The sequence below is a fragment of the Diplotaxodon limnothrissa genome, linkage group LG7, assembly GCF_057381915.1.
Source record: "Diplotaxodon limnothrissa isolate DT_005_m linkage group LG7, D_limnothrissa_male_GT1.1, whole genome shotgun sequence".
Taxonomy (NCBI): Eukaryota; Metazoa; Chordata; class Actinopteri; order Cichliformes; family Cichlidae; genus Diplotaxodon; species Diplotaxodon limnothrissa.
The window spans coordinates 157,005-182,951 of record NC_140602.1 but is presented as its reverse complement, the minus strand read 5'-3'; the positions used below and the strand labels follow the sequence as shown (position 1 = coordinate 182,951).

The 25,947-nt window shown below is 41.8% G+C and overlaps 1 protein-coding gene across 1 annotated transcript in view; it reads left to right on the top strand.

Annotated features, from left to right (window-relative positions):
* n4bp1 (nedd4 binding protein 1) overlaps window positions 1–20,610 on the top strand; it is a 26,885-nt gene extending 6,275 nt beyond the window's left edge. Inside the window, exons 2-12 of the mRNA XM_085358953.1 lie at window positions 6,275–6,502; window positions 6,704–6,877; window positions 7,995–8,509; window positions 10,023–10,374; window positions 10,642–10,974; window positions 11,199–11,434; window positions 15,129–15,259; window positions 16,331–16,427; window positions 16,735–16,842; window positions 18,438–18,539; window positions 18,634–20,610. Of these exons, the coding sequence (XP_085215079.1) occupies window positions 6,275–6,502; window positions 6,704–6,877; window positions 7,995–8,509; window positions 10,023–10,374; window positions 10,642–10,974; window positions 11,199–11,434; window positions 15,129–15,259; window positions 16,331–16,427; window positions 16,735–16,842; window positions 18,438–18,539; window positions 18,634–18,985 (2,628 nt within the window). The 3' untranslated portion in view covers window positions 18,986–20,610. The remainder of the gene's footprint in view (window positions 1–6,274; window positions 6,503–6,703; window positions 6,878–7,994; window positions 8,510–10,022; window positions 10,375–10,641; window positions 10,975–11,198; window positions 11,435–15,128; window positions 15,260–16,330; window positions 16,428–16,734; window positions 16,843–18,437; window positions 18,540–18,633) is intronic.
* Window positions 20,611–25,947: the final 5,337 nt, after the last annotated feature.

The window sequence follows — 25,947 nt, the reverse complement described above, 5'->3', positions numbered from 1 at the left end:
GATAATAACAGAGTAAAATAGCAGTTTTTAGGTTTCTAAACACTGTACATGTGAAGTTCTTGTGTGCTTGTGGGACCATTGTGATTGTAAAATTGTAATATGTATGTAATGATCTGCTTTTTAAATGACCGTCTCATTAAGTGTCAGCTTTTTTTGGATAAAAATTTAGAGTTTGTTAAAAGTTATTATAAAAAATCAATAATAATAATTGAAAGAGCAGCGCTCTTTAGCACCACTGCTGGAGAGAGATTACTCATTGTGACTGATTTACCTCACCTGAAACCAAAGAGCTTGTTACACAGCCATCAATTTAAAAGTCATGTGATGTGTTTCTAGAGGTTTTACGGTACAATTAGTCATGCAAGGGATCTGTAAACATCTGAATCTTGATCTCAATCAGATCACTTTTTGTGTGATTTCCCGGAGCATCGCTCACACTTCTGCATCTTGTGTCATGCAGCTCTTTCTTTTTGGCACACTGTAACCAGCTGCTCCGAGCTCTGCCAGTCAACCGAGAAATGAATGTGGAAATGGTAATTTCACTGTGAGCCTGTTGAACTCATGATAAGAATGATGTGCAAGTCGTCAGTGGCGTCCCGCTTAACTATATTAGGTTGATGCTGGCATTTCCTCCAGTTTGGGAAATCACTACTGTTTTTCCTATGACTGCATCTCTTTTTTTCCCTTCCATAGTCCAAACATGTGATTCTGACCAGGCGTACTAGAGTCTTAGACGTCTTGTATGATTGACGTAATGTAACACACGATACTTTACCACTACTGAATGTAGAGAAAGTTAGGATCTTGGGCTTATGTTCTCTAGGAATCGACTAAGGAGCGAATGACACACAGCTAAAAGAACAGTCAACATTTATTCAAAAACAAAAACAGTCATTCAACAGTTCACAACAGTTCCAATAGTCCATATTTGTCAGTCTGTGTATTCAGTTTTAGAGTTCAGAGTTCTTTTCAGTCTTTTCAGTTCAGGTGTGTGTGTATAGTGTTAATGTTAGTAGTACTACCCAGGTAGTGTATTGTTCTGAGATTTCATAAGCTTATCTGTCAAGAAGTAACCCAGTTGTCACTTCTAAGTAGGCTGGAAACCTTTCCTGCATCGCAGCTGGGGATCTGGAATCCTGGCTCGCAACTTTAGACTCCAACAAAAAAAAAAACAACCTGCACAGGGCAGTGAACATATTTTACATGAATATCATATAACAACTTAATTAACACTAGTGACCAAAGGCCCCTCACTCTTTGTATATAACGACTTAATGCAATCAATAATAAAATTAATCAAAGAACCTTGAAACAATTACTACATCATACAAATTTAACTCAAATCTCATATTTTGTGAACAGCAGTCACATCAATCCAATGAATTGAGAGAATGTACATTACTGATGCACGAGGAAAGTGCAAAACGTGGTCGCAGTACTATTTAGCCAAAGACTGCTCATATTTATCATCTCATTACAATAAATAAAACTTAACTACTAGCTTTCAAAGAAATATTTCCGATTGGTTTAAAACATTCACAAGTGAAGAAATAAAAGGATAATACAGCACTTAAAGGGAACACATGAAATTTACATTACACTAAGCTAATTATTAGCTAACGATTAGCTTGCTATGCTAGCGCAGTTAGTCAGCTCACCGGAAATGAATAAAAACCACAAAAACAGAGGTACATCGGCATCAACAAAAAGTGTTTCCCAACAAGCTGAAGAGTAAAATCCAATTTGTCTTCACACATAACCTTTTTCTTGAGCAAGAATTAAAGAAAAACTCGGTGAGTAGCTCCGACCAACATACGTAGCCTTAGCGCTATTCTCCTTCTCTATCTACTCAAGTTCACAAGCACTAAACAATCTCATAGTGCCAGCTATTGACATTCTTTGGGAACAGCAGTTCATTTTCTTTTTTTTTAATTATATTTTTATTGAAGAAAAAAAAAGGGACTTGTTACAATAAAGTGCATTGACATTATTTAGTCAAAAAAAGAGAAAAGAAAAAAAAAACCTTTTTCTTAGTCCTTTTGTTTTACATTCTGATAGCAAAAAAAAATAAAATTAACTCATTGGCTTCACAATATGTTACATAATGCAACATGTTTAACTTATTTACAAAGAATACATTAGGTACATATTATGAAGTTGAGGGTCAACCTGACATGGTACGATACATGGGAGATACACCAAGATACACCAATTCAGGGCTGGTCTTATCTAAATTCAGGGCGGATGGGGGACACAAAGCTAATCCATTTATTCCATATTTTGTAGAATTTGTCTTTCCGAATTTTTAAAAAGAATGCCAATTTTTCCATTTTAAATATTTCGAAAACCACATTAAACCAATCCTCAAGTGTTGGCGGAGTTGGATTTAACCACTTTCTGGTTATTGAGTTTATGCTGGCCGCTAATAGCGCTTGTAAGATTTCTGTGTCCCCTCCCCGGACCGAGCCAGCAACCAAGCCCAAGTACAAATTTATAAAATTGATGTCAAATTTTATCTTAAAAACCTCACACAAAGTTTTATGAATTCCCAGCCAGTAATTTTTTAAGTTAGGGCAGTCCCAAAAGATATGATAATGATGTGGATCAGAAGAGGCACATCTTCTCCAGCATTCTGCTGTCCGATTTTTATATTTAGTTTGATGAGGGGTTTTGAAAAATCTAATAATGTTCTTCCAACAGTGGTCTCTCCAAGAGAGTACCAATGAAAATTACAAATCCTCTCCCAGTTCTCGTTTGTTATACCCATCCCCGATTCCAATTCCCATTTAATCTTAACATTTTGAGTAGTATCCTTCCTTGCTTGAAGGAGCACATCATATAGTTTGGAAATTGCCTTTCTCAGAGAACTATCATATGCTAATTTAACTATCTTAAAAATTTCTGACTCAACCATATTTGGGTTTGGGATATTGCAGTGTTTATTAAAGTAATCCCTTATTTGAAGAAACCTGAAGAAATCTACTTGTCTTAAGCCATTTCTTATTTGTAAAGACTGGAAACTCTGTAGTGTCCCTTTATGTGTGAAGGAATGGAATGTTGTTAGTCCACTCTCTATCCAGGACTGAAATCTATTATCACTTTCATTTGGTTCAAAATCTGTGTCATAAGCACACCATCTAAATACTTTTAGTATTCGTTCACTGCCACATATTTTAGTCACTTTATTCCATATTTTTAAAGTGTGGCTAATCCATGGTCCTTTATCTTCTAAACAGTCTGCCAATTTTTTATCCGCAATTGAGGCTTGTAGTTGGAATTTAGGGGTTGTATTGAATTCTATGGATTTCCACTTATCTTTCAAGTTCGGGTTACACCATTGCAGCAGGGGGATGACCTGAGATGCATAATAGTAGTATTGTAAGCATGGGAGCATTGCCCCCCCTTTTGCCTTGTTTAACTGTAAAGATCTAAATTTAATTCTTGGTTTTTTCCCATGCCAAATAAAGCGAGAAATCCATTTGTCCCATTCCCCAAACTGTGTTTGACTTACTTCAACAGGCAAAGTTCTAAATAAATAGAGGAGTCTTGGGAGTACGTTCATTTTCACTGCTAATATCCTTGAATTTAAATTTAAGAAAGGCACCAGTGCAGTTCATTTTCATGAGGCAAATTTTAGGTGGCTTACAGTAACTTTTTTTTTTTTTTTTTTGTACAGATGCCACATTTTCTCTTTATCTTTGCAATGAGCAGATGGGAATGTTTATTCCACTGTTTGTTTGGACTCTTTCGCTAGTAAAAATATCTATCCTCCAGTACCACCAGGACTGTGGTAACTGGTGTGCATAATTATTAGGCAACGTCCTTTCCTTTGGCAAAATGGGTCAAAAGAAGGACTTGACAGGCTCAGAAAAGTCAAAAATAGTGAGATATCTTGCAGAGGGATGCAGCAGTCTCAAAATTGCAAAGCTTCTGAAGCGTGATCATCGAACAATCAAGCGTTTCATTCAAAATAGTCAACAGGGTCGCAAGAAGCGTGTGGAAAAACCAAGGCGCAAAATAACTGCCCATGAACTGAGAAAAGTCAAGCGTGCAGCTGCCAAGATGCCACTTGCCACCAGTTTGGCCATATTTCAGAGCTGCAACATCACTGGAGTGCCCAAAAGCACAAGGTGTGCAATACTCAGAGACATGGCCAAGGTAAGAAAGGCTGAAAGATGACCACCACTGAACAAGACACACAAGCTGAAACGTCAAGACTGGGCCAAGAAATATCTTAAGACTGGTTTTTCTAAGGTTTTATGGACTGATGAAATGAGAGTGAGTCTTGATGGGCCAGATGGATGGGCCCGTGGCTGGATTGGTAAAGGGCAGAGAGCTCCAGTCCGACTCAGACGCCAGCAAGGTGGAGGTGGAGTACTGGTTTGGGCTGGTATCATCAAAGATGAGCTTGTGGGGCCTTTTCGGGTTGAGGATGGAGTCAAGCTCAACTCCCAGTCCTACTGCCAGTTTCTGGAAGACACCTTCTTCAAGCAGTGGTACAGGAAGAAGTCTGCATCCTTCAAGCAAAACATGATTTTCATGCAGGACAATGCTCCATCACACGCGTCCAAGTACTCCACAGCGTGGCTGGCAAGAACTGGTATAAAAGAAGAAAAACTAATGACATGGCCTCCTTGTTCACCTGATCTGAACCCCATTGAGAACCTGTGGTTCATCATCAAATGTGAGATTTACAAGGAGGGAAAACAGTACACCTCTCTGAACAGTGTCTGGGAGGCTGTGGTTGCTGCTGCACGCAATGTTGATGGTGAACAGATCAAAACACTGACAGAATCCATGGATGGCAGGCTTTTGAGTGTCCTTGCAAAGAAAGGTGGCTATATTGGTCGCTGATTTGTTTTTGTTTTGTTTTTGAATGTCAGAAACGTATATTTGTGAATGTGGAGATGTTATATTGGTGTCACTGGTAAAAATACATAATTGAAATGGGTATATATTTGTTTTTTGTTAAATTGCCTAATAATTATGCACAGTAATAGTCACCTGCACACACGGATATCCCCCTAAAATAGCTAAAACTAAAAACAAACTAAAAACTACTTCCAAAAACATTCAGCTTTGATATTAATGAGTTTTTTGGGTTCATTGAGAACATGGTTGTTGTTCAATAATAACATTATTCCTCAAAAATACAACTTGCCTAATAATTCCGCACTCCCTGTATAGCATATGCAATAATACTTCATATTTTAAAAGGTTTGTTTGGGTTGGTCACTCATGTTTAGATTCTGTGATTGGGTTACCAGTGGACAGCCTTACTTATTTTGCTTTGGCCAGTTTTGCTTATCTTGTTTTTTTTTTTGTTTTTTTGTTTTTTGCTTTGGCCCTACCTTCATGTGTTTTAACTACCAGCTGGCCTGGTTCTTATTGTCCTTGACCCTTGTCCTGGATTGCTGTTGACTGATTTCGAGATTTACTCACCGTTGGAGTGCAACTCCAACCAGGACTTAGAGCAGATAGAAAAGTGCTAAAGCTCTCTGAGACTGCAGAACAAGGAGCTGCAGTCCAAGCTTCCTGGAGATGGGGCTTGTATTGATTCATTATGTGTAAACAAAAATACATTAAATAAATAAAAAAATGCTCAAATCTATGCAGAAACATTTATTTCTTCATTTGAGAAAACGTGCGCTTCCTTACGCAGCACAGGCAAACACTTGTACCCTGACAGTCTCCTTTATAAATACAATCATTATTTCTACTTGTTAAAAATCTAATGTATAAGCAGCAGTGATCTCTCAGCCTGTATAGTTTGTACACAGGGCCAAAGGAAACTCATTTTATTGGTTATTTTATTTTAAGAAGCCACACCCACATATTTATAGCCGTGCTCACGTTCAAATCTCACACCCTTTCTGTCTCTCCCACCGCATCACTGAGTCATCATACATTGCTCGTGCTGAGTCACTTCTTATCGGCAGAGAAACACAAAAAAATGCGAAACACTATCTGTAAGAAAGTTACCGTACCCACCTGCGCTGATTCATCCAAACAGTTGCCACAGCCAGGAGATTCCCTAAAACAGTGAGTAGAGTTTGGTTTCATCACGTGTCACCTTAAATACCTTACAGGTGTGTGGGCACGTCAAGCACGAGACAACACTTACTGTGTGAAATATTTATATTCTTTTTTTTTTTTTAATTTTTTGCTAAATATGTTAAATTAGGTCATTCTGATTGGTTCCTTTTTTTTTTTTTTTTTTTTTTTTTCTTTCTTTCCTAGATGGATGATATTTTGTGTTCTCCTTGTTGTGCAGGAATATGTTCGAGGACTGTGCGACCCAGAACTGCAGAAAGAAGAGCGGTACCCGGTAGATATGCACTGTATCTTTGCTGGCGCCAGGGGCCTTTTTTTGGACAGGCTCATACGGGACACGAGCGCTGAAGTTCTGGTGCAAGAGCCGGGCTGCCTGCGGCTGTTGGGTCGGGCTGAGCCCGTGGTGATGGCTCAAAGCAGAGTTCAGCAGTTTGTAGCACTGTTCCAAGTACGAGTCTTGTTATCAGACATAGTTTCATTCTGATTCTGTAGTAGTTACGTGACTCCAGGGGGGTCATTTATATTGTGGAAAGCTGATGAATAGTTGTAAATAAAATGTGAAGATTTAACAGTCATTTGAAATTATTTAAGAAGGAGTAGTCTACAGCATGTCATACCACACGCTCAAGTGTTTTTGTGTTTTGTCCAGGAGAAGCGAAGTCTACCATGTGACACAGAACCAACAGTAAAACGAGCATTCAAGTCCTTCGTGGAGGAAAGGGATGACAAGTACACTATGGAGCTCTTGCTGCTTCCCAGTGCGCTGAAGGAGGAGTTGCTGGGACTTGTTCACACCCCTACAAACACAAACACCTCTTCTCTGGTTAGTGTGAACATTTTCTGGCAGCACGTAGAGCATGACCACTGTGACCAAAGAGTTTTTGATGACAACTGCAAATTTCAAAGAGAATAAGCTGCTGTGGGTAGTTGAGATTGTAGCCTTGTGCTATAAGATTTAATACTAAGATTTTAAAAAGTTTTTCTGATGCATGACTGGTATTATTTTGTGTTCAACCACACCTCGACCCAAAAATATACCTCTGCATTCATTGTTTTGGTGTAAGCAGCTTAAGTTTACAAACTGGTCTGAAAGTCAAGGTGGGAAGGTATGGTCAATAAGAAGAAAGTTAACTTTAAGGTCATGTGTAATAAAAGGCGTTTTTATAGTGTTATTATATTTTTATAAACTGTGTAGAATTAGCTGTTAATATCTGCTGACATTCTTCTATGTCCCAGCAACAAGATGCTTCCCAGCTTTACAAGTCAGTAAGAATTTCCCCCCGTTTTTACTTCGAAAACTGGTAAGCTATAGGCATTGAGCTAAAATCAGTCTCACCCCCTCACTGCTCACTTCCATTGTGAGTGTGAAGGGGAGATTTACTAACACAGATGCTAAACATACTGCCAGCCCTGGCTTTGGGTGGGTGGGTTATTCAAAGTGTTTTTGAGGGATAGGATCATTGTGAATCATGCATAGTAGTCCCCCATTAACCATGTCTCTTTGATATGTTTAGAGAGCATAACTGGTGCTCTTAAACTTTCGTGATCATGCTGCAGAATTACAAATTTGGGTCTGCCACCAAAATGTTGAATTAGTTATTATTTTATATGAAGCTTGTTTTAGTTTTAAAAAATATGACTTCAGTGTGAATTATTTATTTATCAACAAGTTAAGAGCTTCATTGTACTTTTAGGTATTTAGAAATCATGTTTTACCAACGTATGAAGTAAGAGAGAAGTTGAAGAACAAGTTGAATGTTTTTGAAAGTCACACACTAAGTACAATCGAAGACGTCATTTCTGGCATCGGGAAGAAGAACCACGTAAAGCACACTGGAAAGTACAATAGGAACGTTGGCTATGGCAAGCATTCCAGTTTGAGAGGAACTTTTATTGTAGTTTCCTAACTGAGGCAACAACCACTGTGTTTCCTTCCCCAGACTCAGCTCAACCAGATGCTCCATCCAAGCATGTCGGAGGTTGACCAGGACCGCTCACAGAGCAGCACCCCTGTGACGGAGCTCTCCAACCGCATCCTGGACACTAGTTTTGAGGAGCGAGGGACCACGCCATCATCTCTTGGCGGAGGCAGTAAACCAGCAGGTGGAATCGGTTTAGGTCCCGAGGCAGTCCTGCATAACAGCAATCGGCCCACGCACAAGCGGCGTTCATCAGGCAGTGAGACGCGGGATACAAAGAGACAGTACTCTCTGGAGCGGAGGGAAGAGTCGCCGGAGAGAGCAAGAGAAAGGGAGCGACAGAGGGACAGAGAGGGCCGGGGGGGCGGTAGCAGCTGTAGATCCAAAACCCCCTCTGCTTCGTCGTCCCTCTCCTCCTCAGCGAAGGCAAATACCGTATCTGGGCCCATCATGCTGGACTCTGCTGAGGGTGTCTCGGATGAGGGAGAGGCAGTCAGCCCAGAAACCAACCTCCGCTGCTTGGTCAATTTTTTCAGGTAAAGTTCACACTAGTCAAATGTTTCCAAATGAATTCCTTGGATTTATATTAGAACTGTTTGGAATTATGGTGGTCATCTTTGGGGTCTAAAGACGACCACCATAATTTGAAACGTGGTCAGTTTTTCTTTGTTTTACATTACAGTAAGTCGAATATTACCTGGAATGAAGGATATTGTGATGGTTTTGTTTTATTGATTAAATTAACACACTCGTTGGAAGAATTATTGCTTATGAATATAATAATTAGTTGAAATCTTAATGAAGAATAGATTTTGTATTTGAACAGAGCTCACATATGCTTATGTACATATAAGAGACCTGCTGGTTGTTGTCCTGGTTGATGAAACATTAGGTCATGACCGTACGCATACAGTACAAAAATACATGTGGATGTTCAAATTAAAGTAATACAAAGGTTCAGTGATCCAGTTGAATCAGATCGAGTGGCTAACTGTTGAGTTTCACTGTGCAGTGTTCCTTAGTCATTTGTGGTGAGATCATAATCGACAATGACAATAAATAAATACTTGACTACTTGACTTGATAACAGAACGAGTCAACCTCACGTACCCTTTTCAGACACGCCCCCCTTTTCATTGATCTCTTAATGACTCCTGTCTGAATGTGCAATCCAGTCAGCTTTCCCTTAAAGCCGTGATGACTAGGTGGGACATAACATTTATACGTTACGTTCAACTCCATAATGTTTGAATGAAGAGAGGCAGACAGCATGTCTGGGACGAGGTCACGTTTAATGAGCCAATTTGGAAAGTTGTAGCTGAAAAGTTGATTCTGTTCACCTGGACGTTTTCAGTGGGAGAAACGTTTTGTCATCATCAGGTGACTTCTTCAGTCTCAGCTGACTGCAGGTTCCAATCTTATAAACAGTACATTTGCACAATGGCTGAAACCAGCCCACTGAAGGAACAAAGGGCTGGGAGGTCAGTTCCTTGATCATTAATATGCAAATTCTCATAACCATTGATCAACAACCACTGATCAAAGCTCATCCTGGGTGACTGAGCATGCATCAAGATGTATTACATGGCACTGGATTAGATTCAGGTGGGTAAGTTATCTTACCTCAGTAGACTCAGTAGGGTAGGGTAGAGGTCGGGGGTTCAAATACACCAAACAGCTACCCTGAGGCACCCCTGAGCAAGGTACCATCCCTACACACTGTTCCCTCGGCACTGGATTGGCTGCCCAGTGCTTCACTGAGTGAATGGGTTAAATACAGGGAGTAATTTCCGTACAGGAGATTAATAAAGTATACAAAAAAAAAAAAAAAAACTCTACTGCTGAGCGGTTCGTCAGTATGAGCTGTGACAAGCATCGACAGAAAGGTGAGCCGTGTCTGAACGACACAATGAACCCAGTAATGTTACTTGATTTGTTTGAGTTTCTCTTGAACTGGAATTGAATGGCTCTCTTTACAGCCATTAAAGACAAGCGGATGCATTATAGCCACCAGTAATGTAACATGCTACAAAATCACATTTTCCCCAGAACCATGGGTTACCAGCAGGAAGTGGTGGAACGTGTTGTCAAGGCAACAGGACAGACGGAAGATACCTTCCTCGTCCTTGAGAAAATTGTGGAGGAAACTAAGCGTTGTGAAGAGAGCTTGAAAGGAGGGGAAAAAGAAAGAAGACTAAACTCTGTGCGTACCTCAGACGCTCGCTCTTCATCGTCATCCGTCTCTACAGCCTCCTGCTTCAGAGAGGAGCTCGAGCTGAGCAGGCTGTCGGCGGACCCAGGGAGATCTAAAGAGAACATCAAGCCCAACCAGTATGGAAGCAGCAGTAATGGGCTTGGGCACAGGAGGCAGTGCAGCGGCAGCGAAACAAGCACTCAGCAGGTACTTGACAACTTACAATAACTCACTTCAGCTTTACTTCTTTGTCTCACAGAGACAGACATAGAGCCAAAGGTCTAGCTGTAGCGTGCGATCCTGTCTTCACATGTACATCTTCTATATTATTCTCTCTGCTTCTTATTATCTTTCATCTTGTTCTCTGATACCTTCACCTGAGATAACCTCTGATATCTTATCAGATACGATGCCTTTTTTAACCGTGGCGAGGCGTTGTACACGTGCTAAACTTTGATTCGAACCTCATTTCAGGCGATCACTATTAAGAGGAGCTCGAGCGCTCAAGGAGGAGCAGGAAACTATGAGGTTATTACCATTGATGACGATGAAGACATCATCCCCACTGATACCAAAGCGGCAGACAGAATGTCTCGGATGATCACGGTGGCGCACCTCAACGCACAGTCGGGTTCCAGAACCGACTATTTGGCACGAGGAGGCGGAGGCATCCCGCAGAGGGACTACTTGTCCCGAGGTGGGACTCAGACTTTGGGGGGATCGGTGAAGGTCGAGACCGTAACGGCACTGCGCAGCACGCCTCAGTGGCTGACTGCCACCACTGCATCCCTGGCTTCAACCACCAGTGTAGGTATTGCCCCAGTGTTCAGTCAAAAATGGTGTGTGTGAAGTTTTCTGTGTAACAGGTGGCACTTTGAGGTAGCATTTTGTGCAGTGTCTGTTGTCTTTTCACACACACGACAAAGCTGGGAATGAGCAGTTATTTTAAACGCAGCACGCGCCCGGACAGCTGCGTCTGGTGGATTTATAACATCAGTGACATCACGGTCTCTTTGTCTCGTCCTCGTCAGTCAGCTCAGCCCATCGCCCGACCCTCAGCCTCTTCCTATCAGACAATCAGCCACACGGGGTTCCACGGGGCAGCAGCACGGACGCCTCCCACAAATGACCCGCCGGCCCCACCAGTAACTGGCTTGGCTCGTTTCCATCAGTCGCTGAGGACTCCCTACAAACTGAACCTGCCAAACGAGCCGGGACGCCCAGACCTCAGACACATCATCATAGACGGCAGCAACGTGGCTATGGCGTGAGTGTAAAAAGAAATTTATACTGAAAAGTCTGGCCTTTTCATACCAAGTAAGATATTCACATTCAGTAAAAACTTTATATAAGAAAACTACTGTTATAGTTTCAGATCCCTCTCATCTGTCGGAGAGTTATTATAAAAGGCACAAAGCTCTTCAGCTAACATTGTTTAAATATAGGTTGTATAAAATGTCTTTTTTTTCCAAGGTTAGTTAACAAATTGGATGTTTTTTATGTGTTGATGCGTACACCTGAGCTCCAAGCGGGGTATTTAAAAAAAACCACCGTGTCCGTTTTTCACAGGACGCCTCACCATCCTGTGACAAACACGTTTCAGCAGTTTGTAGCTTGTTGTCTTTAGCAGCAGTTCAGCTCAGTCAGGTTTGTGCTCATTTTTTCATGCACCGCTCTCTTAAGGTCCCACAAACAGCCGTTTTCTGGTTCGGCTTTGCTGCTGTGCTTGAGATCAGTGTCCTGTTGCGTGACATTTCAGCAAAGCGTTGGCTGTTGCCCAGATGGCTTCACTCTATATACTTTGGTATATAGAGGAGTTCATGGTCAAGTGCAATAAGGTTTCCAGGTGCTGTGGCAGCAAAGCAAACCTGATTATCAGCCCTCCACCGCTTTTCTTAGCTGTTGCTGTGAGGTGTTTGTGCTAATTTGCAGCTTTTGGTTTTCTCCAAACGTGGTGCTGTGCATCATCTCCACTTTAGTCTCATGTGTCCAATGGACTTTGTTCCTGACATCTTGGTAATCATGTTGGTTCAGCTTAGATGATGCAGAATATGAGCTTGAATATGAAAAAAAGACAAATATACATATTTGTATGCCAGGATTATCCACAAGGTACCATCAAGTACAAAGCTGTGCATGACTCGGGGAATCAGAAGATTTACCAGATGCTTCTTGTTGTAGCTGCAGCATTTTCAGGGCTGTCTGTCTGAATCCCCATCTGCTCCTCTGACCATTATAAATAAGAGATGAGAGCAGAGTGTTAGTCATTTCTTTCAGAGCGAGCATTTCTTAATCATGGCTGTAAGGACAGGATGTTGTAAGTCGCTTGATGACAAATATAATATGTGTTTTGATTGGTGTCACTTCCCGCGCCTGATTTTCTCGTACCACATTTTTCCTTTTTACTAACGAAGCTATCCACCTTCCCATCATCATCATCATCAGTTAAGGTCACACCATCTCTGTCACACAATACCATCTGTTGAAGCGCGTAGGTCGCAGCTACAACTGTTGTGTAGGTGCACCAAAACCTTGCCCACGCAGTCACATACTGTTATTAGTCATCATATTTGCGAGTGATTTCACGTGTGTGTGTGTGATTGACGGAGCGAAAGCACGTGTAACGGCACAATATTGATGATGTGTGGGGGTGAAACCGTGGGGGTGTTTTTGAGAAGAAAGGCCCTTTCTAGTAAAAAATCTGTATGTTTCTTTCTGATTATTGGATAGGACATTCTTTATGTGTGTAACACAAATTATTGTCTTTCCTCTGTGCTCGCACTCTTCCACCCAGATGACCCTCTCCTGCCCTCTCATTTTTGCAGCTACTTCCTTTGATGTTCTTACTTCATCGTCCCTCCTTACCAGAAGTATGTCTAAAGGAAACACACAAGTCAGCACTGTGACTCAGTTTTGATCATTATTGTATCTACACAACGCAAAGTGAGCCAAAATCAATGCAGTCGCTTTCCTGTACAGACACAGGAAGAGATTTTCTTGTATATTTATTGAAATAATAACACCTGCCTTAAATGACTGCAGTAATTTGAGTTTCAGGGATGAAGGCAATGATCCTGAAGGAGGTTATTGGGTTATGTAAAGTTTTGAAATGTGTTCCCTTGTCAGGTTTGCTCGGTGATTTTTAGATTGCATAAGCTCTTCCTGCTGTGTTCTCATTCATCACTTTCTCTATCAGCGGCGAGTGGAACTCCCCCTGACTTTGCACTTTAGGCTCTGACCACAAGCTGAAGTTTATCTTGTTGTGCAGTGTCCGTGTGCGCTCTCTGCCTCGACTCTGTGCATCTGCAAGACGTCTGAGTCGATGGGTTTATCAGCTTTGAGCGTCCGCCCGAGTATGACGAGCCATGTTGTGAAATACGGGGCACTTTCTCACAGCGTTATTACAAGAATGATATTACTGAGATATTAATAAGAATATTATAATGGCACCATTACATTAAGAATTCAGGTAGACATCAAATTTCATAGTGAAAAGTTTCCATTTCACAGTTCTCGTGTTTTAAGGAACTCGCTCTGTGAAGTCTCTACAGTCAGAGATGAATTATCACGTCGATGTTAAAAACAGTTCTGCTTGGTTTTTGGCAGAGTGTATACAGACGGATGTCGTTGCCACTTTCTACCTTTAGCTTGTTGCATCATTATTTTATCTGTTTATTTATTTTTGGTCAGACTTGTGTCACTTTTCCATGTGTGAAGCACTTTAAGGAACTGCTAAGGTTTTAAACGCTGTATGAAGAGTGTGGAGCAGCTGACCAGGATGTGAGCTGGTCATCTCTGCTTTAACTGCAGCACATGTAAGACTAGATTTTTGAACACCATAGTAACTCCGTATACAGGGAAGTAGGCAGGGCAGACAAAACCGGAATTCACATGATGGGGAAAAAAAAAGAATGAACAGAAGCTTCATTCATAAAGCAGCATTTAATTATTTCCTCAAGAACATCAGCTTTCCAAAACAGAAATCTGCAGTTCCAGTCTAGTTTTCCCTGTTTCGTAGTTTATTAGCTGCCGTTTTAGTTGTACATTCAGTTCTTAGTGAAGAAAAGGGGAACTTGTGCCGGTCTGTTTTTGTATATCAAACAGGGGTCACAGAAGCCTTAAAATCTTACAGTAGTAGTGTATAACATTTCCTCTGAAAATAACCATGTGCACAAGATTTCCCCCAAACATAAAAATCCATTGAAGGGCTGTCAGCGTTGGCGTGTGTGCCGTTTCTCCTGAGGTGGTGATTGTTGAGGTGTATGAATGACGCAGGATTAGATTTCACTCAGAAACCTGAGACCACTGAACAAAGTGCCAATAAGGCCAAATACTTAAAAATACCTCCGTGGCTGATAAGATTTTTGTGTCTGTGGATTTCAGCGAGAGAAGCCAACTTCCTGCTGCTGTCAGGGAGTTTCTCATGTCTGCTGCCGTGCGCTGCTTTTGTTGTTCTGTGGTTTTCTGCGTCCTAGCGACCGATGTTGTATTACAGCTATCTGACGTGCGCATATGGAGGTCGTGCACGTCATCGACAACAATCTGGGTCAGCTGACGTTGCGCCCTGTATCGTGTATTTGTTTGGTTTATTAACGAACTCCCGGGTTTTGCCCACACATCACGTTGAATGTGTTTACATGTGTTCAGTGTTTGTGCTTATTGCCTTATTTTTTGGGGGGGGGTTCTGAAGTGTTTCCAAGGTTCCCGTTCCTTTAGTTGACTCTAGATCCTAGTCCTGTGCACATGTTCACTCTTATTTCTCTCTGTGCTTTCAATCCATTTTTTGAATGCTCGTGGAGGGAACAAGGAGCATCTGTAGTTTAATTTGTGGCACTTCCTCACAAGTGGACAGCCTTATCCCTGAGCCTTATTACTGTCCATTACTTCTGTTTTTATGGGTTTTTAGGAGTTGTCTTCTCCAGTTAACTGTGTCCTCCTTCTTCTCGTCCTCACTTCTGCAGTCATGGCCTTCATCGGTTCTTCTCCTGCCGTGGTATAGCACTAGCAGTGGAGACATTTTGGAAGAGAGGACACAGGGAAATCACAGTCTTTGTCCCCCAGTGGCGTCAAAAGAGGGATCGACTAACAACAGGTACGACAGGTCTATACAGGCCAGTCTTCATATGTGTATTAAAATATTTTAACGGAGTGTCTGTTTGTCTTTCCTTTGGTCCTTTGTTGTCTTGGAGACACAGCCACAAAAAAGCATCAGCAGGCTTGTGATTGTTCCCGTGGGTATTTGATTTATTTACAGTTCATTCACTTGTGATAAATCAATTATTCAAACGGGTTGCTTTAGTATCAATCGCCTCCGCCCTTTGCTCACTCCTCATGCCACTGCCATTCTCGTCCATACTCTTGTTATCTCTCGAATTGATTACTGTAACTCACTATTATTTGGCCTCACACAAAAATCCATTAACAAGCTGCAACGTGTCCTGAATTCTGGTGCCCGTATTATTACTAGGACTTCCTCTACCCACCACATCTCCCCAATCCTGAAGCAGCTTCACTGGCTCCCGGTTAAATTTCGCATCCATTTTAAAATAATCCTCTATACATTTAAGGCTATTCATTCTCTCTCTCCACCATACCTCTCCGATTTAGTACAGATGAACTTCCCATCCCGGTGCCTCAGATCTTCATCTTCTCTTTCTCTCTCTGTTACTTCCTGTCTGATTACAATGGGGGGGCGGGGCTTTTAGTTGCTCTGCCCCTCGACTCTGAAATTCCTTACCCCCTGACCTCAGAAATATTAGTTCATTCCCTCTTTTTAAGTCCACCCTCAAAACTCATCTGTTTAAAATTGCTTATGTTTAAACCTCTGTATGCTCTTAACTTTCATCTGTTGTGTATATTTCCAGTTTTTGTGTTTTTATCTGTTGTACAGTGTCCTTGGGTGCTTTGAAAGGCGCTATTTTTAAATAAAATGTATTATTATTATTAGTAGTAGTAGAAACACAAACATTTTTTTCTGCTGAAACTCTGTACTTAACACAGCTGAAGGTCATATCAGCAGCAGTACTTCTGGAGCAGCTGTTTGGGTTTTTGTCTTGCGGGTCATTGTGTACGGGAACCAAACAAACCTGTTTAGTACACATGTGTGTGTGTTCACTTTGTCGTCATTGTTTTTACTGACACAGCCGGCGGTGTTTTCTTACAGAGCAACATTTTCTAAACCAGCTAGAAGACCTGAGGCTGCTCTCTTTCACCCCCTCCAGGGAAGTCTGTGGCCAGAGGATATCTTCACACGATGACAGGTACACCCTGAAAACACTTCATATCTAAGGGCACAGAGACTGATGGACAAAGACCGAATAACTGAATCGCTCAGTTGTTGAAGGTTCCCTTGTGTGTGTTCGCTCCCAGACTCACCCTGCTGACCTTCATCTGTACTGTATCTTTCTAATAGATGACTAGAAGATACATATGCAGATATATGATGATTCTATGATGATGTTTTGAAGCCCAGATCATTCATCATAAAACTGACCAGCACCTTCTCCACATACAATATTTTTGAACACGAGGAAAATCCTGAGTGTCCTTTTTTTTTCTCCCTGTCAGATTCATGCTCCACCTAGCAGAAAAAACAGACGGGATCATTGTAACCAATGACAACCTGCGGGATTTCGTCGACACCTCGGACACCTGGCGTAGGATCATTAGAGAGAGGTGATTGTTGTGTATACAGCTCAGTGAGTCATTCACTTACGTGCTGCATTACCTAACATGGCACTGGAAAGTCCACACAGGAGCAATGTTAAGATTGAAGTTCTATTTAAAACCATTTTATTTACATTTACTATCAATCAGCGAGTCCTTTATAGGAAAAGGAACCTGAGAATTCATGTGTGTGCAGGAAACTAAACAGGTACAGCATTTTTAAGTGTGTCACCAATCAAAAGATCCAGTTTTGGTGACTAATAGTGAATAATGCATTTTATTACTCCTTAATGAGAATTTCATATTGCTACATCAGTTAAAGCAACATATTTAATTTGGCTAAGAGATGTCTTTAAATGATTTTTGAACACCCACATCGTGTCCTTCACATGTTTTTTGACACGCAGGAGAACCGTTGAAAAAGTATTGAGGAAAATAAATCCGTTGATATCAACCATTCATACTCTGCTGTATCTGCAGGGAGTGTTGTAAACCACTCAGACTTACTTATATGGTGATGAATACAGAAATTACTCTCAGCGCATCTAGTATGCCGATATATTTACAGTTAAGGCTACAATAAAATAAATGCAAACTGAATAAATATATTGAAACTTTATATACATCGCTGATGACAAAGAGTGTTTGTATTGAAAGTAGCTGTGTAACATTTTCCATGACTTCTATCATACGGTGCTCCACCAGAGCCCATATGAAGGGCTAAATGTATGAGACTGTGGGATTGTGTCGCCCCCTGTTGGTCAGTGTCTCGGATAAAGACCCCTTTTGCACAGGAAACCACTGTGCAAGTTGGTCTGACGCCATCCGGTGCTGCTGTCATGGGTTAATTCCTGGTTGTGACTGCTTTACACAGAGAGCGGCGTTCCCCCGTACACAAACTGTTTATTTAAGGCTGCTTTGTTCAGGCTGACTAGTTCAGCCTTCACCAGGGGTAAAATTAGCTTAGCTTATAATTCCATGACAACAATCTCGCATACTGTAAAGTTTTTATTTTTTTTATCTCAAACTGGTTTAATAAACATGGTACTGGAGGGAGAGACTCATCACTGACTCTAACCAAATTTCTCATTTCCACATACCTGTAAACATACTGTGACTCAGTGTGGCATATTTCTTCATCAACAAACAACAAAGCTCTTAACATTTTTAAATAATTTTCACAGACTAATTCTTTTTAAAACTTTTTTTTTATTGGGGGAAAAACAGACATTTGTACCCAAATCAGTAGACTTTCATGGAAAATGCTGTTAATTTGTCAGCAACAATATTAAGTCATTTCTAGGAAGGTTTGAGCAAAGAACCTGAAAGCGTGTCTTCTTTTGTATTGTTCTGCATCGCCTGGATCTCCTGGTGCGTTGATGATCTTAACTCCAGAGTACTTTCCAGCTTTTGTAGTGATGTTAAAATTTCAAGAATAAAATGTAGTTATTCGAAATCAGCAATTGAACATGTAATATGTCAACAGTAAGAATGTAAAAGCCGCAGAAAAAACAACACAGTGTGGGTTCAGAAAGTGCCCACTAGAGTTTAAGAACAGTTGCTTGGACGTTACAGTTTGTGAATTTGTCCACTTTGACCAGCAGATTGCTTCAGTTTACTTTTGTGGAGGACCACTTCATGATCCCCGATGACCCTCTGGGAAAGAACGGACCTCACCTTGACATCTTCCTCCGTAAAGAAAGCTGGTGTGTGATGAAATACTGAGGCCTTGTCGGGTCAGTGTTGGTTATTGTGCTGTGCACTGCTCCTTCTTACACCCTCTCTTTCTCTTCCTGTCAGGAGAGCTCCGGGCACGCCTCCGCCTCTCAGACCCCCGGACCTCCGGCCTCCCTCACAGCAGCAGCCAGTTTACGTGCAAGCTGTTCACTCTGCCCCGCGGACCCCCACCTCCCTGACGGCCCACACCACTGCGCACTGGCCCCACTCTGGGCCCCCAGAATGGCACCCACCTCGCCGTTCTCCCTCACCCTCTCCCTCACCTCCGCCCCAGCGGTCGCCGGGGGAGACGTCAGAGCTGAAGAGAAAACTGTACGACATCTTCCCCGACCAGAAGCAGCGGATCGACCGCATCCTCAGCGACAACCCGTACATGAGAGACCTGAACGCCCTTTCTGGGTTGCTGCTCGGATAAAGAACTATCTCAGTTAAGACGATCAGCAGATATACACGCAGTGCATACACACGCAAGGATATATATAAAAATAATTTATTTTACCATCTCTTCCAGCTTGGAGGACTTTTTCTTTAATTGTTTTTATTTTTCATCGAGACTGATCGTCAAACTAGCTGCTACTGTTGAAACCCATCGTTTGGGACGATCTACTTTTTCTCTCCTTCACTTTCAGGTCGATAAAGATCGACAGCACCGGTGTCTGCGTCACCAAAATATTAAAAGTTACCACATTCGTCAAACAAGAAAAGTCTCTAGGTAATCATTTCTTTGTTTCTCGACAACAGTCCAGAGATTCCATGAATGTGGGACCAGCACTGGGCGCGCTCTTTTTGGACCGTGGCACCAGCTCAGCGCACGACCGGTTTCCTCTCCTGAACTTTGCTGACTTCTTAATACAGACTCTCAGCTTGTTCTCCAGCTTTATGTTGAGACACGTGTGACGCTGGCAGGTTTTTGCATGTTTTGAAACTTTCAGCAAAGCATTTTTGTTCTTTTTCCACTGTCAAGCAGTACCAGGCTACAAAACCCAACATCGGTTTGTGCAGTTCGGAGTCGTTCAATATTAACATGGGAAGTTTAAAGAACACTTTGTTTTCGTTTGCAGTGCATCTGTTGGAATTGCGTTTTAATTGAGACAGCAAGAATTTCAGGAAGCATGATGAGATCAGTCGGATGAAAGTATAAACAGTGAATAGAAATCCCCAAAAGCAGTAGCTGGTCAAAAGTTAAGCAGGAAATTACATCAAAGCTTCTGTTTTGGCAGCTGAGCACATCAAAGAAACACCCTTAGGCGTGCTCGTGGCCAACATTTAGAGGCTGTTGTTCACAAGCCGTTTCTCCGAGTTATGATACGTGTGCATATTCAAGCTGAATTTAAACAACTACCAAAAAACGTTTCTAGTTAATTTAACCAGCCCCTCCCAACTCTACCTTCCCAAACCCAGTTTTAGATGCTTTCCCCCTTCAAAGGTAGACCATTATAAACTGTTTTATGTAATCTCATTGGTGATTTTTCTTTTTCATATGATATTTGCAGAAAGTCCCTTCTCTCATAGTTCTGTGTTCTTTCTCAAAGCTGCACTTTATAAATGATCTCTGAAGAAAACCTGAAGTGACGTTACTTCCCAAACTGACCCGCTCTGGGTTAAAAGTTTCTGTCTGCAGCCGACACGTGTCAGTTGTCTGACCTTGAATGGAAACAAACACTAAAACAGTTTAAACTTACCCTTTGAAAATTAATTTGCATTTAAAATGACGGATCATAAGTTTGCTCACAAAAAAACAGTGTTAAGAAGTTTAAGTTACAGATGTACCGCAATGAAGGCTGCAGCGGTTTCACCCTTACACACCCGGAACATACAAACACTTCATCTTGTGAGAAAAGAATCTCTGCACAAAAACTTCACAAGGTGTCAAAAATAACTTTTGTTTGTACTTGCCATGTTGTTATCGTAAGGATTACTGAAGGATTTCTTTTCTCTTGTATTATAATTCTTTTGTGTATATTGATTTCATTTTTGTAAATATGCACATTTTTGGCTACAGTGCACATATGGTTCTATGTATGTGGAAGAAGAATAAAATGCAGCATTCTCCATAGAAAAATGGGCAAACTCTGTTTTTCATCACGGGTTAAATTAAAGATGAACTCTTATGTCTGCTTACTTTAAATGTCTTAAATATTGTACAAGAAGGCTCATCGCCTCAAACACACTAGGAATGTGAGAAGTTTTTGAGAGATCTCTTTCAGGGTGATAAGAGCGAAACCTAAACCCAGGTTGAAAATATTGTTTCAGTTGCTTTTAATGTATTTCAATTATGATATTTACGTACTAAGATAAAATTAAAAACGATTCTTTTTCTATAGCAACCACCCTGAGGAGGCACTGATTCTATTGCTTTTAAGACTGGGACAAATACCATATTTTTGTTACCTATCTATTCAGCCAATCATATGGCAACAATTCAATGCATTTAGGTATAGTCAGGATGGCCTGCTGAAGTTCCAACTGAGCATCAGAATGGGGAAGAACTGTGATTTTAAGCTGCTTTGTGGCATGGTTGTTGGTGCTAGACCGCCTGACCTTAATATTTTTCCTGTCTCACTGAGAATCGTCCGTAAGAAGAGAAAATATCCAGTCAGCGGGACAACGTCACACAGGGGGCCACTCTTGTCAGCTAAGAACAGGAAACTGATGAGAGAGAACAGGCCAATTCTGACTTGTATCAGCGGTTCAGGCTGGTGGTGTAATTATTCTTCTTTTGGCTGCTCACTCTAGGAGTCGTCACGTCACAACCCTATTCCTTGTATCATTTTCTGGCTCAGATGTAGTGGGTCGTCTGCCAATTGGAAAATCAGTGATGCGCTCCCCAGCTTCTCCAGTCTGTCAAGATACTGAGTTGCCCTTAAGTGTGAGCTTGTGCTTCTGGGCATGCTCCTGATGAGATGCAGGCTGGTGTTCCCTCCCAGACCTGCATCAGACCATCCTACTCCTACAGTCTTCTGTGCTACTTGACAGCATCCATTGTACCAACAGCTTGTACTCCTGCAGCTGCACAGAACTATTCCTGTTTCTTACTGACCTACCTGTCTGACCTCAAAGGCTGCCCTACATCCACAAACCCACTTAACAATGAGAAACTAAGGAGGAGGCCACCAGATGCATTAAGGGCAGTATCACAGGGCTGTACTAGACCCTTTTTTTTTTTTTTTTTTTTTTTTTTTAATTCCACCACTCAGATGTTTAAATATCTGAGTGGCAACAGATTTTTTTCTCCATTAAATGGCATTGTGTTTGAAGATCTTGCATTGAATTATAAATCACATCAGTGCATATGTTAAACATGTTACCCTAAGCCCACTGTCATGATCTTCCATTGCCTCCACTGTCTGGCACAAAGCTCCGTGTTTGCTGTAAGCTTTGCATTTCCCTACTTTTCTGGCTAACATCTGTCACAGCTGGTTTACTCCCAGGGGAACAGTGATGCCTGCCTGGGGTGCAGACGTGGCTTGGAGGGCTTTCACGCCAATTGGCCGTCTCTCTCTCTCCAGTAGGTCTTTCTGTTTCACGATTCAGCATCGTGGGGGCGATAGCTAAACAATGTGCTGCCAAGGCTCTTACCTGTATTTCTTCCTGCTTTATGACCACTCCTAACAGTTATGAGACACCTGTAATGACAACATAGACCTGTTACATGTTACAAGATGGCGCGGCCACGTCCAGACACCTTCCTGACCGCTCCGCTCCGACTATCCACTTTTTTTGTTTTTTACCTATTTTTTGCTCTGGTTTACATCCCAAAATCCTCTAGTCTTATAGTATACGACAGCGGATCACTTGTAAACATCGGTGCCAAGGTTGCACATCTAATCTTGGACACTTTTAAACCTGACCCTTCCTGGCCGCCAGAGATTCTACGCGGCGCGGAGAACAACAAAGGACGGGCCGCTCATCCGAGGCACAGAACAAAGAAGCGCCGGGGAAAACGCGCTGGTATTAGGAACAGACTGAGACAGCAGGCGCATCGCGCACCACTGCCCAGTATCCTACTGGCCAATGTACAATCCATGGAGAACAAGCTCGATGACCTAAGAGCAAGGGTCACCTTCCAACGTGACATGAGGGACTGCAACATTCTGTGCTTCACGGAGACATGGCTGACCCCCACCGTGCCGGACCAGGCCGTAACTCCGTCGGATTCATTCTTTGTGCTCCGCGCGGACAGAACGGCAGAGTCGAACAAAACCAAAGGTGGGGGAGTGTGTTTCATGATAAACAGAAAGTGGTGTGATGCCAGGAGCATTTCTACTCTCTCCAGCGGCTGCTCGCCACATCTGGAGTTCCTGAGCATTAAGTGCCGCCCTTTCTATCTGCCCCGTGAGTTCACCTCAGTCATCGCCACGGCGGTCTACATCCCACCCCAAGCGGACACAGGTATGGCTTTGTCCGAATTACATGATGTGCTGAGCTCGCTTCAAAACAAGGACCCGGGAGCAGCCCTCATTGTAGCAGGAGACTTTAACAAAACGAACCTCAGACAAGTCATGCCAAACTTTTACCAGCATGTCTCGTGTCCAACGAGAGGGGATCGGATTTTGGATCACTGCTACACGCCATACAAGCAGGGCTACAAAGCTGTCTCACACCCGGCTTTTGGGAAGTCTGACCACAACGCCATCTTCCTCATTCCCCAGTATAAACAAAGCATACGGAGGGAAGACGTGACCACGAGGGAGGTAAAACGGTGGACTGCCCAATCAGAAGCTACGCTACAGGACGCACTCAACGACGTGGACTGGGACATGTTCAGAGCATGCGCAGTCGACATCAACGAGTTTACGGAAGTAGCAGTATGCTTCGTCAATGTCACTACCCGATCCGTACTGGAAACCCGATCGGTACCCCGCATGCGCAAATCTTACGTCACTTCCTCTCTTTGCGACATTCAATATATTTGAATGATGCGGTTAGCGCCCAGTTAGCTCCTAGCATTTCTCAACAGCTCTGCCTTCTGAGGGGGAGAGAAAGATGGCGGAATAAGCGGTTGTACAATCTGCGGGTCTGATTAAGAAACGTGATTTTGATGTCCTGTAAAATACTTTACTGACAAACTGTTACTCCAAAGGAAGTAGAACGCAAGCGAAACCCCCTGGAAGTTACTTTGACAGACCTTCAGGCAGACACAAAGATAAACTTAGAGTGATAAAAATGGCTAACCCCAAGCTAACAGGTAGCCTCTCCGACCATGATTACAACCTTGCTGCTATGCGGGAAGCATGTGAGGATGAAGATATAGAAGAGATGGAACTTCAGAAAGAGATCGGAAGACCCATAGGTGACCACACTCCGTTACCAAGTCCCAATCCCAAAAAAATGAAAAGCAAAATAACTGAGAAGCAGGTGAGCATTGAGAATGTATATGAAGTTTTACTTGGCTTCACAAAGAGATGCGAGGAAAGGTTTGATTCGCTTGAAAAGAAGTTGGAAGCCTTCGAACAACGCATTGAAGTAAATACACAGGCGACCCAAAAAAACAGAGAGGAAATTGACAAGCTGAAGACGAAGGTGGAGTCGCTGATGAAGGAAAACAAAGAATTAAAGGAGAGCTGTCGGGAGAGTGCACGTTACCGCAGAAGATGGGACCTCAGAATTTTGGGTCTGACAGAGAAGGACAACGAGAATACACGTGAAACAGTGATCGGCATTCTAACAAGAGTGGTTCCTGTATCAGTGGAAAAACTGCAGCTCATGGTTGATACAGTACACCGACTGGGGAAGAAAGACAATGCAGTGAGCAACAAGGTGCCAAGACCAATCATCATACAGTTCAGCATGAGGACGGCAAGGGATGAAGTATGGAGGAAATCCAAAGAGGCCAGGGTCTGCAAAGAACTGAACATAAAATTTAAAGAAGACTTCTCCAAAGAAGACCGTGAAGCTCGGATCAAGCTGTGGCCCAAGGTGCAGGAAGCTCGAAACAACGGCAAAAGAGCATTCCTAAAGGAGGGTTATGCAATAATAGACGGTAAAAGGATCGATCTGTGAGATGCACTTGAAGAAGTCACTACAAGTTAACCATAAAATGTGGGTATGTATGTGTGTGTATATATATATATATATATATGTTTATATATACATATCTGTTAAAAATACACAAATAAAAAATAGGAGAGGGTCAAAAAGCAAAGCCGTAGTTAAACGTGGGCTATCCAGAGCTAAAATTGCCACATATAGAAAGAGGTAGTACTGTGATAGGGTCGGAGTACTGTTATGATTACATAGGTAGGACACTAGGCTTATTCCTGCTTCAAGCACTTTTTTTTTCTTCTAGTAAGTGCCAAGGAAGCCGTTACTGTTCTTGTTTTGTATTTTGTTCTTGCGTTTTTGTTTTTGTTTTTTCTTTATCTTATAGATGGCTGTTCTATTAAGTTCCTTAAATGTTCGAGGCTTAAAAAACAATGTCAAACGTAAGGCCATGTTCTTATTCTGCAAGGAACTTAAGGCAAACATTTTGTTTTTACAAGAAACACATTCTGGTAAGGAAGAGGAAACATTTTGGAAACATCAATGGGGAGATAGTATTCTTTATTCACATGGTACTACTCACTCAGCAGGAGTTATGATCTTATTCAACAAATTTGCAGGGAGAGTTATTGATCATAAAAGCGACGGAATGGGGCATTGGATCATGGTGTTGGTAGAAGTCTGTGAACAGAAAATTATTCTTATTAACGTGTATGGATACAATAACAGGTCGCTAAATAGAAATATGATGTCTAACTTAAGTAAATTAATTGCAAAGTGGAGTACTACATATGGTTCTACCCAGGTGATAACTGGAGGCGATTTTAACCTGGCTCCTAACTCATGGCTTGACAGACAACCACAAAGAGGAAATCAACCAGAACATGATAGCATTATTTGTGACTTTTGTACGACAACCAATATGATCGATTATTGGAGGATGACAAACCCAAATACGAAGAAATATACTTGGTTTAGTCCATCAAATAAAAACGTATGTTCAAGATTAGATTATTGGCTTGTCTCCCAAACAGTATCATCATATGTTACGAAATGTGAGACCCAGTCAACCCCACTTACTGATCATTGTCTGATAAGTCTCTTCTTATCTCTACGTAAACAACAAAGATCTGACAACATATGGAAATTTAACAATAGTTTATTACAAAACGAAGACTTCTGTAAACAAGTTAAAGAACTTAAATCAGAAATTAACAATATGAGCATGACTAATGTCAGTAAATGGGAATGGTTTAAATATAATGTGAAACAATTAGCTATAGAAACGGGAAAGAAAGTGTCTGCCCTACGCGTATGTGAACAGAAAAATCTAATTGAACAAATTCATTTATTATGTGGTAAACCCTGTATGACTGCGGAAGAGTCAGAACGCTT